Source organism: Doryrhamphus excisus, linkage group LG14 (genome assembly GCF_037039965.1).
Source record: "Doryrhamphus excisus strain RoL-2023G ecotype Guam linkage group LG14, RoL_Dexc_Guam_v1.1, whole genome shotgun sequence".
NCBI classification, from domain to species: domain Eukaryota; kingdom Metazoa; phylum Chordata; class Actinopteri; order Syngnathiformes; family Syngnathidae; genus Doryrhamphus; species Doryrhamphus excisus.
The window spans coordinates 11316211-11335358 of NC_136370.1; the positions used below are offsets into that span (position 1 = coordinate 11316211).

The 19148-nt window shown below is 38.6% G+C and overlaps 1 protein-coding gene across 1 annotated transcript; it reads left to right on the plus strand.

Moving 5' to 3' along the window:
- The first annotated feature begins 3844 nt into the window (after positions 1–3844).
- LOC131140671 (potassium channel subfamily K member 5) lies at positions 3845–15543 on the plus strand. Its single transcript, XM_058091310.2, has 5 exons — positions 3845–4342; positions 10934–11045; positions 11312–11478; positions 11579–11747; positions 12398–15543. Exons 1-5 carry the CDS (start codon positions 4157–4159, stop codon positions 13327–13329), a joined length of 1566 nt encoding a protein of 521 aa, XP_057947293.2. The 5' UTR covers positions 3845–4156; the 3' UTR covers positions 13330–15543.
- The last annotated feature ends 3605 nt before the right edge of the window (positions 15544–19148 follow it).

Sequence of the window (19148 nt, forward strand, 5' to 3'; positions counted from 1 at the left end):
TGCATGTGTGTCTGTTTTCCTCATCTCCCTCCTCCAAAACAGACGGGAAAAGAGTTCACTCTGTGCATTGGTTTCAGCACCTTGGTGTATTTGCGTATTAGAACAACGGCATGAACAGAGTTTCATTTTGGGTTTTTCTTTGTTCATTTTTACTTTTCATAAAAGTAAAGCTAAAATCTCCTAGCCCCAATCTCATGTATCGTCTTGTCTTGTGAATTGAGTGTCTTGTGACAACCCTACTTTTTACTAATATAACTAACGGAGGTCCTCTACTAATTTTTTTTTTTTTTTTTTACTTTGGTGTGTACTGGAGTACCAAACTCTGAGTGTGAACACATACTAGAGGAGGTAACAAGGTAATCAATTCAGCATTGTTCGGCTGAGGATAGAAAACATCACGATCCATGATTGGGAAAGAGTTTTTGCTTTAAATAGTAACGGTGATGTAAGAACAGGTAGTTTATGGAACACGCCTGAGGGCCGATCATGTATACGCAGCAATGCACAATGAGTTCATGGCAGGGGAGCCTATTAATCTTTTGGAAGGGTTTTTGAGGCTACAGTAATATGGGTTGCTCATGAAGGAAATTGACTGGAAAAAAATTCTTGTTCTCACTTTTATTTGGAAATCGCAGGAGGTGTCATCTGTGTCATCTTTGATAAATGGCAAAAATCATCACACGGCAACTTAACACTCAAAAGGTATACCTCAGAAATATACAAGTACCAATAAAAAAATGTCCCATAATGCATTATTTACAGCCACTTGGCAGAACTGCCAACACCTCAGTAAGAAAACCAGACGCTTGGTAGACGCTTGGTGATGGCATTGGCTAATTTGCATATATTTGCATATGAAATAACAGATACAGTTGGGAAAACCCATAACCCTTTAGGATAGACAAAACATTAATTACGTTTACAACTACAAATAACGAGGTTGCACAGCGAGAGGGTAGTTAGCGCACAGGCCACACAGATAGGAGAGTTTGATTCCACCCTCGGGTATCTCTGTGTGGAGTTTGCATGTTTGCCCCGTGCATGTGTGGTTTTTCTCCTGGTACTCCGGTTTCCTCCCACATTCCAAAAACATGCTAGGTTAATTGACTACTCCAAATTGTCCATAGGTATGAATGGTGGTTCAGATCATTTGATCAGATGGAATGTAGTCTGCTAGTTTTCATAAACAATTATCAGTTTTGCACCACTTTATATCTTTTACACTCATATTTTGCACTAATATGCAAAGAGAGCACTGTCATGTGGTTTCATGTCTCATTTTGGTTCACTTGGAAGTTTTCATACCGCAGAAAGCAAACTACCCTTGGTCTGCCTGCAAAAAAAACCCTTTAATTTGCAATTTGATGCACAATATGGTTCAAATTGAAGCGCTAACTTCTTTTATGACGCATTTCTTTTATGACACATACAGTTACTCTTGAAATAGAACGTCGTCCTTTCTCTGTGTTTATTTCTTATACAGCTGGGTTGCTGTCAATCAAAGGTTGTACCTTATTTAACTCATGTGAAAGAGTCAAGAGAGGTCAAAGTGAGCTCTGCAAAAACATTAAGTTGACCTAAATATTTTAATGTTGGTTAACACAAATGTGTTTGTGCCATCCGCCTTGCAGGGAAATGTGTGCCAATGCATGTGCCATGTTAGTGTCATTTTGATTTATAGGAGGTCACGAACAAAGGACACTACTAAATGTTCAAATGCCTTTTAACGTTCGCATTGAAGATGACTGCGAGTTTAGATAGGACGTGATTTATATCCTGGAAGGACATAATTATGTATGCTATTTACTGAACAAAGTCAAATTAAAACCTGAAAGAGTGCAATTTCCAACAGGAAGATTTCTTTTTTAAATAAGATGTATTTGGCATACATGTGCGCATTGTTTAAAAAAAAAAAAAAGCACCACCGGCAAATTAAAAAGCAGAACACATGATGCAATCTCTGGTTGTCTTGCATGCCAAGAATTCCTCCACAGATGCTTGCTTACTGGCGCACTCACACCACAAGCATATATCAAAGTCTTATGACAGCAATGATCATGAGATTGGAACTAAATAGAAATCTTACCATTTGACAGCGTCTGTGGAGCTCTGCTGAACATGTTGACGTGTATATTGTTGCATCCCTTGCTATGTGTGATGTAACCATCAATAGAAAATGGAGTGGCACTGCTGTACTCAGTATTGTCTGCACTGAATAAAAAGATGAAAAGTAAATCGAGATGCTATTTTGATACCGGGGTCAAAATGGGTTAGCAGCTCGTAGCATGATGTAATGTAGTTCTACGCCACAACAAACTATCTTAGGGGAACTGTCAATCACGGGGCTGACACATGAGAGACATTACAGACAAATTAGAGTATTGAGTCTTCTTCACATGGGGATGCCACGCTTATGCTGTTAGGAAAGACACGGGGCAAAGTAAAGGAGGGAGTGGTGTAGTTTTGGAATATAGTAGAGGTTTGTCTTTATTATTAAAAAAAAACTGAAGCGAAGCAATATTAAATACTTACCATGAATGCGACTTATGGTGCTGCATGTCTTTGCACCTAACGCCTTATCTTTCTTTCTTTCTTTCTTTCTTTCTTGGCAAAGTGGGAGGAAACCGGAGAACATGCAAACTCCACACAGAGATACCCAAGTGGAGATTCAAACCTTGGTCTTCCTGATCTCCTGACTGTGTGGGCTACATGGTAACCACTCGTCCACTGTGTGGCCCCGGTTGTTTATATTTGTCAGAAACCATCCACCAATATAGAGTTATGATCATCTAAAAATGATTTTTAACCTTTATTATTCTAGTAAATAGATCATTTTAATAAGTGATGTTCATATAAATAAAAAACAATAACTATAAATTCTTACGATTAACTATATCAGCAAGTTTAAGTATTTCTAAAATCACAAATACTTAAACTTGCTGATGTATAGATAATCTTCAAACAGCTAAAATAATGCATAAGGCTAAAAATACTCAATTACCTAAAAATGTAATTCAATACTTCTCTACAAGAGAGGAGAAATATGATATCAGGGAAGAACTACATTTGAAACACTTATATGCTAGGACTACATTAAAAAGCCATAGCATTTCAGTATGTGGAATCAAACTATGGAATGGATTGAGTAAGGACCTCAAACAATGCACAACGATGAGCCAAGAAACAATACAAGCAGTTGATGTTTGCTAAATACAAGGATGAAGAGTCTTGAACCAGTCGTGATGTGCTATATATATCACTATATTGACACTTACTATGGCACCCAATATGTTATTGTATGAAAAAAAAATTAAACTATATTAGAAAAACAGGAAGTGAACAAATGTAACAGTTACTGATTGTAAAAGTACCAGATGCAGGGGTAGGATTTAATAAGCTTTGCTTCTTCCTACTCCTTTTGGACATGTGGAACTGTGGACTGATTATGTGATGCATTCAATTGTAATCTGATAAAAATGGAATGGAAAAAATGTAAACATATCAGTGTTATAGTACATATAGTGTTATTTTGTACTCTAAAATTAAAGCATTACAAAGGGAACTGTTTTGTGATATGTGTGATTCCATTCATTTGCATTGTAAGCACATTCAGAATGGATGTCAGTTTGTGTTTTATTATACTAGTAAGTGAAATATGGCTAATAATGGCCATCTGTGCACTTGATATCAAATCGATGCCGAAATTTACAGTATCGTCCGCCCCGAAGAAAAAACATGAGCCTGTCGCATGTAGACGCACACCTGCCTTCGAACAGTAAAAAAAAAAAAAAAAAAGCAGAAGTTGACACCCCCTCTTCTCCTGGGCGTTATGGTTGTCTGGCAGCGTCCCCCCCCCCTCCAGCCTCTCTGGGCGTATCTTGTGAACTCTTGTACTACTCCCACTTCACACTATTTCTCCGGCTGCGCACGTGGAGACACGAGTAGAAGTTCTTTGCAGCTTCTTTAGCTATGTCCCGACGACAAATGCCATCACTTGTGGCGCGAATCGACAAGCAAGGAACTCTTAACAAACGGCAACATTCTCCGACAATGACTCCCGCTTGAGTTCCTCTCTTGGCAGCCTCCCCCTTCCACTTTCCTCCTCTTTTTTCCTCCTGATCCCGTTCTGTCCAATTTGAGCCCCAGCCACACCATTATGGTAGATAAAGGCCCTTTGTTGACATCTGCCGTTATTTTCTACCTGTCCATTGGGGCAGCCATTTTTCAAGTCCTGGAGGAGCCCAATTGGAAGCTGGCTGCAAAGCAGTACAAACTCCAGAAGGAAAAAATACTTAAGGACTATCCCTGTCTGACGAAAGATGATTTGGACAAAATATTACAGGTATGAATATATCACTCACAATGTTGTTGTGCCTCGTGACACCGAGGAATGAGCTGTCATAACAGTTGCTCCTATGCAGCCAACACAATCATTACAAACACTGCATGCTTCTGCACTGATATCAACAGTCAACACTTACTATGGAAGTTCACTTTCACTGAAATTAAAAGAAAAAAAATCATTTTAAATACAGTTTATGAATGAATTTATGTTTAAGAACACAATGGGGTTCTTTACTTTAAGTTGATTATTATTGTACAGTATGTGCACAGTGTGTTTATTAATTATTAAGCTAATGATTTAAGTTACTTTATATGTTAATTTAATTTCTGCACATTTCAATAAGATCACTACAGGTGAAGACAGTTTAGGACAGTAGTAAATCAAATATTGATGCTACAGGACAGTGTTGGCCATCTTTTTTTTTATCAATTATTAGCAGCCTTGCAGATCATCTGTGCTGTTTGCACCCTAGTCATGAGTTTATTTCCACTGTTGTAAACCGGAGCGTCCGCATAAAAGCACGAGGTCAGCAGTTGTGATAGTGTCTGCGGAGGAAGTCACCCTCTGTAATCTCAGCTTTACAAATCTGCAGTACATGGTGTTCTATTGCTATGTCAAAAGTTAGCATTTCCAAAAGCGTGTGGCCAACGCAGCAAGACTCGCTGACCTGCGGTTTCACTGCCTCCCCTGCAAATGAGCGCATAAAAGGGTAACATTCCTATTCCACAGGTGTTTTTCCCATAATACTTTTCCACTTCTTTCATTCTTTCCATGATGTGGGCCCTCTTTCTAAGAAATGTTTTACAAGTCTATTCAGCATTGTGTATGAGAGAGAATCCTCGGTCTTTGACTTTTAAACATTGACTTTTTGTGTTGTATTTTATTTCACTTTTTTGTACTTTTAAGACAGACAGGGGGCATGTTTCAACGTGTCCCCCACTTTGGCCTCACATCAGTATTTGGGAGATTTATTACCCTTCCTTCCCCCTCCTTTTTCTTTGCCTCTCCTTTTTGTGTTTGGGGGACTGAAAGGGATATGCCCATGAACCTCCCCCCATTCATTGCACGTCAGCAATAGCTAAATCCCCACAACGGCCTCATTTTCAGCCTATTAGGGTTATAGACACTTCCGAATTGTAAATTAAGCCTGGTCTGCAACAGCTGAATAAGCAATTTAGCTATTTTTTTAAAGTGATAGCCATGAACGGCGGTTATGTTACTCGGTCCGAACAAAAATTTTAGTTAAAAATGTTGTATTTTCGTGTTCCACGATGCGTGTGTCATATGAGGCTGGCACATTTAGAGGTGAGCTCTGAAAGAGGTTTTGGATGGCTCTCATTTAGCTAGCGAGGAACAATGTTTTGTCATTAAAAAATCAGTAAGAACACAATTGGACTCATTGGAGGCGCACTTATTTTTTAGGCTAACTGGGGCAGTCGCTAACCACTGTACTCCTTATAATTCCCATGGCCTGTTTGGATCAATCCTGCTTGCCTTTTGAGGTAAATTATTTCACCATAACATTTTCCCAGCACGTTAACACTTACAAGTATACGGTATACACTGTATAAGTATGTTTAATGAGAAACACATGTATAAGTTACTTTTCTTTTTTATTAACTACAGGTTTATCATTAACTGAAGTTTCCTTGAAGAGGTGGTTGTGGTTTATAGATTTCTTTTTATGGCCATCAACGTAAACACTTGAGATGGCATCATAAAAATTCAGAAAGGCGCGGTGGTCATCGTTATCTCTCTTGCAAATAAGTATTCATTGTGCAAGCATCCATGTTGTTGCAGTTGCAGTTCAAAAAGCATACAAAATACACTTTTCGGAAAGGAAAAAAATAACAGTTTGGCATATTTTTTGTTAACACTGTACAAACACTAAAACACTGAAGGTCGTTTCCAGCTACGTATTTAAATTGAATACGTCGGAGAAATGACATGGGATTCAAAACAATGAGGCCACTGTTCATCAGTTCAGGCATGAAATCCAGACTATAAGGGCCCCATGCATTATATAGCAACAAATGGCATACAGCACATCATTTGTCAACATACTTACTCTACTACGGTTGTTCATGACAAAGATTACTAACTATCTGGATTGAGAACCATATTCATATGAAATGGAGAAGCATGTTCTCAGAAAAGGGAAGATATGTGATTTTGCAAGAATGTAAAAAACTCCCACCAAGATTTAATGACACTATATCTGAAACACTGTATAATTTTAAATATTTCTACCAAACAGTGACCCTTTCCACCGTTTGACCCTAAATGTGTTTGGGTGATGCGGTCCCACATGATCGTGGGCTCACGTTTGTATGGCCAAGCGAAGGGTCTGAAAACACTAAATGTGGTTTTCAATGCTACGGTCTCATCATGCAACGTGGCCCCAGGTCAGAATGAAACCTCTCCATGAAATGAAGTAGCACACTGTTTTCTGTGCGCGCTAACTTTGGTCATGTGCCGATGGTGCAGTTCAGACTATCTAGCTTGAAAGACTGACTTTTAGTCACTTTCTTTCTTCCCTTTTCATGGAATAGTTGCTGCAAAACTGGTACTGTTTTGACCGTAATTTCCTGTCATGCTCTCTGTCCTCCTTCATAGAGAATAAACAGCAAGGGACTTTTAATGAATCATTTTAGGAATCTTTTTAGGAAATGTGTCAAAACCAATAGGGGTACAACAAAATCAATAAAAATACAGATCTATCCGCATTTTGTACAATTAATCCTTTTTCACCCTCTGCAAACCTTGTATGCATTGCTGTTCTCGGTGATGTATTTTGTTACATTTCGCTGCTTTCAGTTTCCTTTATCAATTTCTGCATGTGATGTGCACCTGCAAAGGAAAATCCTGCCATTTGTCTGCTGTACATTATTTTCTGTGTGTATACGACTCATTCAGAGGGCGGACAGCCCAACTCGGTGGACACCTTCTCCTCCGATTTTGGATCTGCTGACTGTTGTCACGCATCGACTAGTTTCAGCTGCAATAACACTCCCCTCTATAATAAAAACTCTGTACAATAAACTTGCAATAACCAGGCTATAATCAGTGCAATAACCATGCAATACACCTGTGACCTGGTCAACATGTAGATAACTGTATATACAGTAGTGTATATAATTTCTGATTATATTTGCATTGCCTTGTTTTTCACTTTATCTGGTCTTGCTGTACTCTTATGTGCTACTGTACTTTTGCTGCTGTAAACCTGAAATATCTCCTTGTGGGACTAATAAAGGCATATCTTATCTTATCTTATCTTGTCTCCTTAATTACCATCATTCAATCACAAAGGGAAGCTAGCCAGCTAAATAGTCGAGGACAGTTGTGGTTGCTCACAGATAGGGTGTCCTGATCTGATATCAGCAGATACTGGTCTGATATGTCTGATATATACACTTCATTGCAAGCAGTCCATTCCAGACGCTGCACCAGCACCTCTTTCTGACTTACACAACAGCATGTGTTAATGTGCTAACAAAGTAGCAAGGAGTAGGAGTGATACCGGCTGTGTCGCAGTGTTCTTCATTCCAGTTCAAAAATATGTCATAGCTGAGTTTAAAACTTGTCACGCACAAGTTTCCTGTGGTGGCACAAAGTTTAGTACGACCAAACGTATTGCACATTTGAAGCAGAATCACAAAATTTTTTGGTGTGCTCAAACAACCAACAACCAACCATTTTACATAGCATGAGCTGCAACAGAAAAGAGAATATCACTTGATCAAGCCTTTTCTAACATTGCAATAACAATAAAAGTATGTAATCTTTAAAGTTTTGTTGGCAGGTCGTTGTGTACTTTGTACTTTGTGTACAATTTCTTCAAGGTTGGCAGGTCTGAAAAGGTTTCTGTGTGAAAGCATATTAGCTATGAAGGATCATCAGGAACAATGTTATTTTTCATATTAAGCCAGAGGCTCCCAGCTTTGTCACATTCAAAGGGGGTACGATGCAAATGCAGACTGTAAACACTCAGTTTAGCTGCTGAAAAAAAACAAAGTTGTGGGAAGGCACAGTCATTGTTGCCACTCCACCTTTTGCTTTTCTATTTTGAAATAATTCTGACATTGCCTCATGAACTTTAATTTATACTATAGCCCTTTGAGGTAGCAAGCTAGTTGGGCTCAAATTCATAAAGCATCAATTATTTTTTAATCTAATTTCTTCATTATCCAATTCATCTGCAACTGAAGAGTTACACAAACGCAAAACTGCATGGGAATAGCTAGCACAACTGCTGGTGGTGGTCCAGTCAGTTTTTGGCGTGGGTGTAGCCTGCTGGGAGCCATGCTGCTTCAAGTATTGTAATGTTAATCAACTGAACCAAGGATTAACAAGAAGAAAAGCTACTGTGTATGTGGTGTTAATTAGCCAAGTTTTGTTGTCTCATGAAATCTTAACAAGGAACTTTAAAGTAGTCACTTGCAAACATGTTTATGGTGTAATATATTCTGCCTGTTTTTTAAACTGCCTATCCCTTTTTAATGACTTATGACACATGGAAACAAAGCTGTAAAATTTACATATACAAATATTGCTTGTTCGTTTTTATCTTAGGACCAAGAGTTTATTTTTATATTTCGGTTAAGAAATAACTTGCTGGTGTTGGAATAAATTAAACACAACTCCCCAAAATGTTCCATCTCTTAGATGTTTTTTTTTTTTTTAACCACATTTTGGCCTGGAAGTATTTTTACTTCTTGCTCTTTATGTTGTTTTCAATTCATCCACCACTGAAGCAGAAATCAATCCAAAATGAAGTGAGACCATGAGGTTGCCCACAGGCATCTGTTGCTCCCAGGCCATGTCGTGCTCATATACTGGAAGTGGAAAAATACCTTGGAATGGAGTAGAGCCCTCAACCGCCAGCTGTCCAGATAACAGTTGGAGTTTGTCATGGTGGCTTTTACAGTTCTCTGGTTATCAGAGCCGTAACGGCAGACTACTAAGCCTGCCTGCACTTTGGCAATGTTTTCACTTTTTCAAAAGAAAGAAGGAATATTTTCTTCGCAATTTTGGTCATGGCATAGTTTTTTCTCATTTCTTTTAGAGCAAAATATATCACATTAATTTTTTTTTAATTAGATGTTAAACTTTAGCATGCAGAATATGCATGATACCGCTTCATGCACAATTCCTGGGTGTCTAGGAGGTGTTGTATGTGGTGCACAACAGTCAACAGATAAATAGGGAGTGTCTAGAAACACATCACAGCACAATTATTAATATAAGAATGCTCCTAATTATTAATTCACTCCTGATAAAGGGCCCTAGAGGACATCATTGTCTAATTTGCATGAATTAGACAATGGACATGCATGCGCTTTATAACATTCATATTATAACACTTAGTCAGTGTTGTCCACATAGAATGGTAGCTCATTGTTGTTGTGTTCTCCTGTTTACTTGTATTTTACTTTTTTTGTTTGTTTGTTTTGCATTATCGATGCATCAAGTGTTGTCAGTGTTGGCTACCACTTGTGCCTTCTGCAAGTTAAAGTGCTTCTCTGGATGAAGTAACGACAAGACGTTTATTCACATTATTATAATTATTATAATAGTTGATTGGATTTGTCATTTTTCAGTGGCTCTGTAATGTTTATGTGCGTGACTTGGTGAAGCGATCTTGATGAATTTTTAATGATCAAGCTGAACTGCATCTCCTCTCCTTGCTATGATTGGAAAATCCAGTTCTCCCACAATCCCACAAAAACGTCTTAGAGAAGCCAGTTTGGCAACTCAACTTATTGTCACAAAGTGTGTATTACCAACTGTTTCCCTGTTTGCTTGTGCTGATTTCTTAGGTCTCAGGGTCATGTGTGACCTCAGACCACCACTTATTGGAAATACTTAGTCATTGCATCAAACAGATCAGCGTGTGGATGCAAAACAACTTTCTCCAGCTAAACTCAGACAAAACGGTAATCATTGTCTTTGGTTCACAGAAACAAAGAGAGAGTGATATTAGCCACCTTTGGACCTAATCATCACGTTAGAAATCTAGGGGTAATAATGGACTAGGGATGCAATGATTATGGTAATGGTTTAATTTCATTTGAACATGCATCATGTTACAATTGAGTGCCTCTCATAATCAGTTCACAGTTCCACATGTTCAACAGGAGTAGGAAGAAGCAAAGCTTATTAAATCCTACCCCTCCATCTGATACTTTTCCAATAAGTAACTGTTATATTTGTTCACGCACGGCAGATGAGTGGTTAGCGCGCAGGCCACACATCTAGGAAACTTGAGTTTGATTCCACCCTCGGCCATCTCTGTGTGGAGTTTGCATGTTCTCCCTGTGCACGCGTGGGTCTTCTCCGGGGACTCCGGCTTCCTCCCACGTTCCAAAAACATGCTAGGTTAATTGGTGACTCCAAATTTGCTGGCGGACCAGTCTAGGGTGTACCCCGCCTCTCGCCCGAAGACAGCTGGGATAGGCTCCAGCATGCCTGTGACCTTCGTGATGATAAGCGGTAGAAAATGAATGAATGAATTATTCTTGTTGTTGATAGAATTTACAGTATTTATTTTATTAACTTAGATCTTTTCATCTTGGTTGTCTATAGATAGTCTCCAATGCTGCTGGCCAAGGGGTCACCATAACAGGCGACAAGACCTTCAACAACTGGAACTGGCCAAATGCTGTCATCTTTGCTGCCACTGTCATAACTACTATTGGTAAGTACTTTAGTGGTTACTGTTATTTGACTGGAAAATACTATAAAGCAGTGGTCTCTAACCTTTTTGGACCAAGGGACCATCTGTGTGTTCTCACAGACCTCTGGCGGGATCTTCCCACATCTTAAAATATAAAATTTGTTGCAGTTATTTACAAATGTACGTATATTATTTTACAAATTTATATACATTTTGTGTATTAAGTGTATATGAAAACTTAGACAATGAAACCTTTCAGATGACCTTCTTTTACTTTTATTTTTAAGGATATGGAAACATTGCCCCCAAAACATCAACTGGACGTGTATTTTGTATCTTCTACGGGCTCTTTGGTGTGCCTTTGTGTCTTACCTGGATCAGCGAGCTTGGGAAGTTCTTTGGTGGACGAGCCAAGCATTTTGGCCAATATCTAACCAAGAAAGGATTTTCACTGGTAATTTTGATATTGGCTTCATTACTATGCTGGAATGAAAGAATGTACATCTCCTGGACAAAAACTCATCTGAACTGATGTTTTGTTTCTTCTATTTCAGAGAAAGGCTCAATTCACCTGCACTGCTATTTTTCTTCTCTGGGGGGTGTTGATACATTTAGTCCTTCCCCCTTTTGTTTTTATGTCCCAGGAGGGTTGGACATACATCGAAGGCTTGTACTTCTCCTTTGTTACCTTGACGACAATTGGCTTTGGTGACTTGGTAGCAGGTGAGTTTGGGGTAAATGTTTTAATTGCTTCTGATTAGTAATGTAAAACAATATATCACTTGACTTGACAGTGGGAGAGCTTGTACATATTCAACATATTCTGACCTTGCGTCAACAGCGACACAGACCAATGAGCTGATCGACTTCTTTAATGCATCATTCAGGCAACACCCTACCCCACAACCCACCGACCCCACGCAAGCTCCCTCTGCATGTTGCTTTAAAAGTTGCCATTGTTAACTAGTACTACACAGGAAGCTGAACAACTACTTTGTGAGAGTTGTGTTTGCTCATGAAAACACTCACGTTTTGGCACTTTTTTATTGTAACACATGCAGTGAACAGTCACACAGGAGCTGCTGTCAGCCACGACTCACGCCAGTCACTACACTCTCCACACTGCTAACACTCAGCTAAACCTTTGCCAAGCTGACGTCACACACATCACTTCTCAGGCCCCACTCCTTAAAAGCGCTCACAAAACGTCACAGATATTACACTACACGTCTTTTGAAGGCAGACATTTCCATTTTAGAGAACAACAAGGCTTGGTAGACAAAGTAAAACCCATCATTCCCATTTAAGTTAAAGCATTGATTGAATTTAAAAGTCACAATGTTTATATAAACTTTATTATTTTGCCCTGCTAGGTGTGGAACCCAATAAAGATTACCCCACTCTATACCGTTACTTTGTGGAGGTTTGGATTTATCTTGGCTTGGCTTGGCTTTCCTTGTTCTTCAACTGGAAAGTGCGCATGGTGATCGAAGCCCACAAAGCACTGAAGAAACGACGCAAGCTCCGCAAACTATCTCTAGATGAGCTGCGACAATACAAAGAGTCTCACAAGGCTGCACTTCACCTGTCGCAAACTCCCAAGGATGTCAACATCTTCAGCTTCCTGTCTAAGAAGCAAGAAGGCTACAATGACCTAATCAAGCAGATTGGCACGAAAAGTGATGAGAGGGACAATGCAGGGGACGCTGTCAGCAGTACCAAAGATAAGTCTCGGTCCAAGAGCTGCAATGACACTCCCATGTTTAATGGCCACACTATTCTCAGTTTAGAGCGTTCACCACGGCACAAGAGACGATACAGCTTCAGTGACCGTGTCACTGTTGCTTTCTCAAAGTCAAAGAACTACCTCCTGGGCTCTGACAACGGTTTGCTGTTAACAGAGGATCATGTTGACAGGGATGCCGAATTGGACCAAAACCAAATATATGAGAACCAACTTGACAAAGATGTGGACCTGGAGAATCCAGGATTGGGAGCCTGTGGAATAAGTGGTCGAAGGGTGTGGGATTCTAAAGACTACCATCACCTTACGTTTCAAAATGCAAATATTACCTTCATCGATGAGGAAAACTTTCTTAGTAATAATCTGGAGGAGGACGAGGATGATGATTCCAAAGCAAAACTATCTGTAACGACTTGTGATGAAAACATTGAACCCAACACCAAGGAAGAGGAGAGTTCCGTGTCGGACGGCTCTGTTTTTAGCTCTGATGTTTCTGAACACAGCAACTCTTATGAGAAGCTTGTAGAAGAATATGCAAAGGAAGACAATACAGAACCTTGAAAGAACAGTTAAAACAGAATTCCTTATTAACTGTGACGGTATTGAAGTTTTTCAACAATGTGAATTGTTGGGGAAAAAAAACTGGACAGCCCATTGCACTGTTGGGGTGGCAAAAGGAAAAAAAGGCCTAGCAGAATGATTGTTTCCTTTCTTGTGACAAATGAAAATCCCTGTCATTTGAGCGAATGATGGTGCTTCCTGGGATCTTGTTTTCCGACAATTTCACTCACTTTGAACTTCATTAGCTCTATTTATGGCCCTTGTAGACATGTTTTCCACATATTGAAATCACGATCAAATTGATGATTTCCTCTTCTTGTTTGTGCATAGTATAATAGGGAATCATGTGTATGTTTAAACATAGTGCTTTCACACACACCATATTGGTGTTTATAGAATATTTAAAAAGATGGGCATGGTAGCTGGCGTAGATATATGCGTCTCCCATTGCACAATTCCACCGAATGAGGACAGAGCAAAGTCCATTCCAGTGCAGATCGTTGTTATTTTTTAACCTGAATCAAACATTTGTCCTTATAGTGAAAGAATTTCTTTTTCCTTCCCGTATGTTCCGTAGTCCTTGATGAATAGCTGCCTATTCTGCGATTGTGCCTTGTTTTGACTGTACATAACAGACATGTGGCTCCACTTAGGTCAGCAAGTCTGCACTAGTGACTTATAAAGACCTAGAGTCAACCCAAGGTAAACTATTAAAACATATGCACATGAAAGCATTGCTGGTTAATGGAAATTAGTGATGTGGGATACCACTGATCTTGATCCGATACTGAATAAAATTCAGGCTGGTATCAGCGATACTGATACCATATAAACTCAACTAATGTGTCTGGTAAATTGTTTAATAAGGAATTTAGGTGACTTATTTTAAAGCCCATAGAGTTGTAGGGCGATGTACGATGTAGCCAAACTAATATACAAAAACTGAAAAAACAGGGCAACATCATATACAATATGTGAAAATAGTATTTTAAACAAAACAAATAATTGAAATAATAAAACCATTAAAATAAATGATTAATTACCAAGACCTACTATAAGAATTAATATTTTATTGAAAATTCACGCATGGTTTTCTAATCTGATATCACTTCAACAGACAAAGTTTCAGACAGACCTGACCTCAAATGACAGAAGTATCAAAACTATTGTTATTTGTTTTTGAGCATCGACTTTAGAGTATGAACGCCTGGTATCAGAAGTATCATTATATCAGTATCGATCCACGCATCACTAATGGAACTAGCCCAAGAATATGCTATTATAAGTTTCTTTGCAAATAATGGCTTAATTTTAGTGAATAAATACTATGTTATGTCGCTAACAGCATCAATTGGAACATTTTGGGCCCTTTTAATGTGGCAGTATAAATTCACATTTCACTACCAAGATATTTGTACTTTTTTGTCTCTCCAGCCCCAATTCTTTGCATTGTGTTTATGGTGTAAATATTGGCTGAAAGCCCATCAGTAGCCACAAACACACCTCTCTTGAGGGCACGGCCTTGCTACTTGTTTGCCTTTGGGAGCTCACATTGACCCAAATGACTGTAGTACTGCAAATGACAGCCAGCAAGGGGGAACATTCAGCAGATCAATGCTCTTGTGTGACGTGTGTGTATCAGTCCTGAGCCAAAGTCAGCAAAAAATACTCCTTTCTGTTCACGTAATTCAAAACTGTTAAGCGGAGCAGTTAAAAACTCCTGTCTGTGGCCTTTACTTGCTCACCTACTGCCTTTTGCACTCGCTAACTTGCGCACACACCTTGAAAACTTGAAACAGTGTTACTATGAATAAGAAAATATACCTGCAATCGCATTGCCACACAGGTTGTCAATTTTGAAGTCTCGAGATATTTTAAGTAAAATGTATTGTAAATATCGGGTATTGTTTGACGTTTTTGTGGCACGTGGATCACCTTCTGCATTATACTGCCTGAAATTCACAGCATAGCTGAAGAAACAAGGTACAGCATTGTCACGCTTGTACATTGTATGAATTCACTCAAATTGTAAAACGTTTTTCGATTTCATAATTATGGTGGATGTTAAGCACAGCATTGTTATGCAGTCCCAGTACATGTCTTGAGATTATTTATTTCTTGCAGGTTAAACCCCTTGTCTAAATTTTCTATTGTGTAAATTATTATTTGTCTATGAATACTGTACACTTCATGTAAAATAAACACTGAAACTTGGCTTGATGATTGTACTTCTTGTAAGAGCTAGTTACTGTATGCCAACATTTTGGTTCTCTAACAACAACTAACATCTTTTCCAAGGCCCTGAAGGCTATTACTGTCTCTCTCCTGTGTTTTGCTGTGCAACAATTTTTTTGCAGTGGATCCCCTTCTGCAGGCACCGATCTTCACAATGACCGGTCTGTACTTTAGCCGCACAGATTTATTGTTCGCGCCGTTGTCGCCCTTTCACGCATCACGTAATTGGATAAGTAGGTTGAAGATAGATGGGATACAAATCCTAAAACAATGACTGTATTCAGTCCGAAAGGATGCGACACCTCACAGTAAATCCCAAGGTCACAAGACTGAAACCCCCTGTTTATCGTGGTTAATTGTTTTCAGGAAGTAGAATTTCTTTTTTATATATGGAATATTTTCATAGTTAAGAGCACAGAAAATACAGGTTTTAACATTAATTAGAGCCCAATAAATGTGCTGCGGATGTGTGGACAGGAAGTGATGTTCGGGGTTCAGAGCTGGATTATGGTTGAAACAGTCGTCGTGTTATTAATCTGATTATAATGATGTTATTGTGCCTGTTGGGAGGTCATTCAAAACCTGCAATAAAGGTCTGTTATTCTGGTGCTGGCGGCATGGCGGTTGAGTGGTTAGCGCGCAGACCTCACAGCTAGGAGACCAGGGTTCAATTCCACCCTCGGCCATCTCTGTGTGGAGTTTGCATGTTCTCCCCGTGCATGCGTGGGTTTTCTCCGGGTACTCCGGTTTCCTCCCACATTCCAAAAACATGCTAGGTTAATTGGCGACTCCAAATTGTCCATAGGTATGAATGTGAGTGTGAATGGTTGTTTGTCTATATGTGCCCTGTGATTGGCTGGCGACCAGTCCAGGGTGTACCCCGCCTCTCGCCCGAAGACAGCTGGGATAGGCTCCAGCACCCCCGTACGACACTACGACGGTTGTGATGAGGCACTGGGCAGATGCTAACAGGATATTGATAGATGTTATTCAGGCGTTTTTTTCAGTCATTTTGTTTGTTACTCCTGCTTAAGCAGATGTCACTGAGGCATTCAATCTTCCGTAAGCTGGGCTCAATTAAGATGTTGCAGATGTTTCTCAGACGTATTTATTTACACATTACTCATGCTATTCTATCTACCATCCATGGCCCAAAAAAATGAGAATTTTCCACCAACACGAGCCAATGTAAATATTTAAACAGAGGCAGGAATTGTTAAACAGCAGTAAGGAACAGGAACAAGTTAGTCATTTTTGATGCGGTTGTTTTTATTTTTTTATTTTTTTATTTTTTTATTTTTTTTGATGCGGTTGTTTTTACATGATTTCCAATTGTAAAAATGCTTGCAGGGCTGTGTTTGACTTTAGAAATTTATTGAGGAAATTGATCAATTACTGCACTTGGGAGCAACTTGTTTGAAGATTATTTGCCTTCAAGGCTTGAACAGTGTCTCAATCTGAGCGAAAACCATGAAGGGCACATAAAAGCCCTCATTTTCTAAATAATTCTGTTCAGGGAGACAATGTGTGAATTTTACCCCTGGGGTTTGAGATCTGACTCCAGTCTGTGATTTGAATCAAAGGGACAATTCAAAACTGATATTATCGGCTGTTTAGTTCTAAGATGACAGCAACAGTAAGGACTTGTTTCATGGTTTTATCCTCATGCTTGTTTATCAATAGTCACAGGTACATAAGGAGAAGGAAGTCATGTGCCTTTTGGTTTCACATTATTTCAACTTTACCATAATGGAAGCACTGATCATTTTATATAACTGGGAGATGAAAAGAGATTTAAATTATGAACAATGACAGCATTATACCAGTTTTATATAAGAATATTGAGTATATTTGCTCTTCATCACAAGCAACAGAAAAAAACTTTGTCAGTATAGGGCCGTTTTTCTTTGGATCCATCCATACTACATCTTGCAGATGTTCTTGTGTGGTTCGAAATGCAAACTGCTGTATATCATTTTTACATAAAACATATCTGAATTCTCCCTGCGTCTCGAATGAGAGCCAAAATAAGTCTGCAGTGGTGTCAGAATGTGTTCCCACGCATTGAACCTATCACCAAGACAAATAACTATGCACTATGATGCAACACAACCTAAAAATATATGACATACAGCAACTGTTTAAATTGAACATTATCATCATTGGAAAGATAGATTTGCAATTAACATAGTCAATTTAGCATGTTGCTTTATGAATTGACCATTATCATGAAAAATATATCACATTGTACATCCACAAATTGACAATATTTGCACAAAATGATTCCATAATGCTGTAATCTCTGTTGACTGTAAAGACAATTTGTGGAAAATGGACCCTTGGTGTGATAAGCTGCTGAAATGTTACACAGATATGTTGAATGGTAGAAATCAGGGGGCAAAGTTAACAATTGATTTAAATGTATTTTTGTCCGATAGGATGCAATACCTACCTACGTAACTACCTCTCATCTTTCCGATTGCTTGTCTTTCATAAATCAAAGAAGCCTCCTACAGTATATGTCCATTATAGAAGCTTGGAATGCTTAACTCTTTATAGTGCATTTGTAGAAATATTTGAAAACGCAACATTAAAAATACTTTAACAATCAAATTTACAATGTATTTAAAAAATATATATTATATAAAACAAAATCTGTTTTATACATGCTTCCTTTTTGATTTTCTTTTGCTATAATGACACTTTTTGTTGACTGTCTGGAGGAGTGTCCATGATTATAGTGTAATAAAATAAATAATAAATAATATAATAAATAAATAAAATGTAATATCAACCTTTTTTTTAAAGAAAAGATGTGGCATCAATGGTTTCTAACATAACTGAATAATTTCCATAAATGCTTACCAAAGCCCAAACACCCCCAGTAGAAAACAAGCCTGAAAGTGTTTGAGGTCTTATCAACAACAGAACCATTTGGGCAGACTTCAGAGGAGAATTTGAAATGTTTATTCATGCATGTGTGTGCTTTGGATGTAGGTTGTGGTATAATTGTTGGTGAAGATTCAGAAGGCACCCTGGTAGCATGCATACTGCATGAAAGCATGGAAAAAAAGGTTATGATGATCACGACTTTCCTGGAAGAAAACGTTAATGTTTTTTTCCTCACAAAAGCCCAGGCAGAGAGAGTCATGAAGTGATTATGAACACAATGATTTCAAAAAGTGGACCTGTGGGATACTTTGACTTGTAGCTGACCACTGCAGCTACTTATTATAATCTCCTCATAAAGCAGCACCTGTGCATTGTATTTCTCTCACTAATAACCCACATAATATCCTGTTTTGCATTGTCTCCAAAATGTAATAAACCAATAACTTTAGAAAATAAAAACAACATAAGTCAGCTCAACATCAAAAGTAGCAAAACTCATCTACGACCTTTTAGATAAGCAAAATAATGTGCACACGTGCACACTTCCCCAACCGGAAGTCACTTAGTAACCACAGTTACACACTACCATCTAAAATAGATTGTATTTTACTAAATGAGGGCCACACACAGATACATTAAACAATGTGATGGATGTTTATTAAGCATGTTAAGATAAAACAGCATGGATCTGA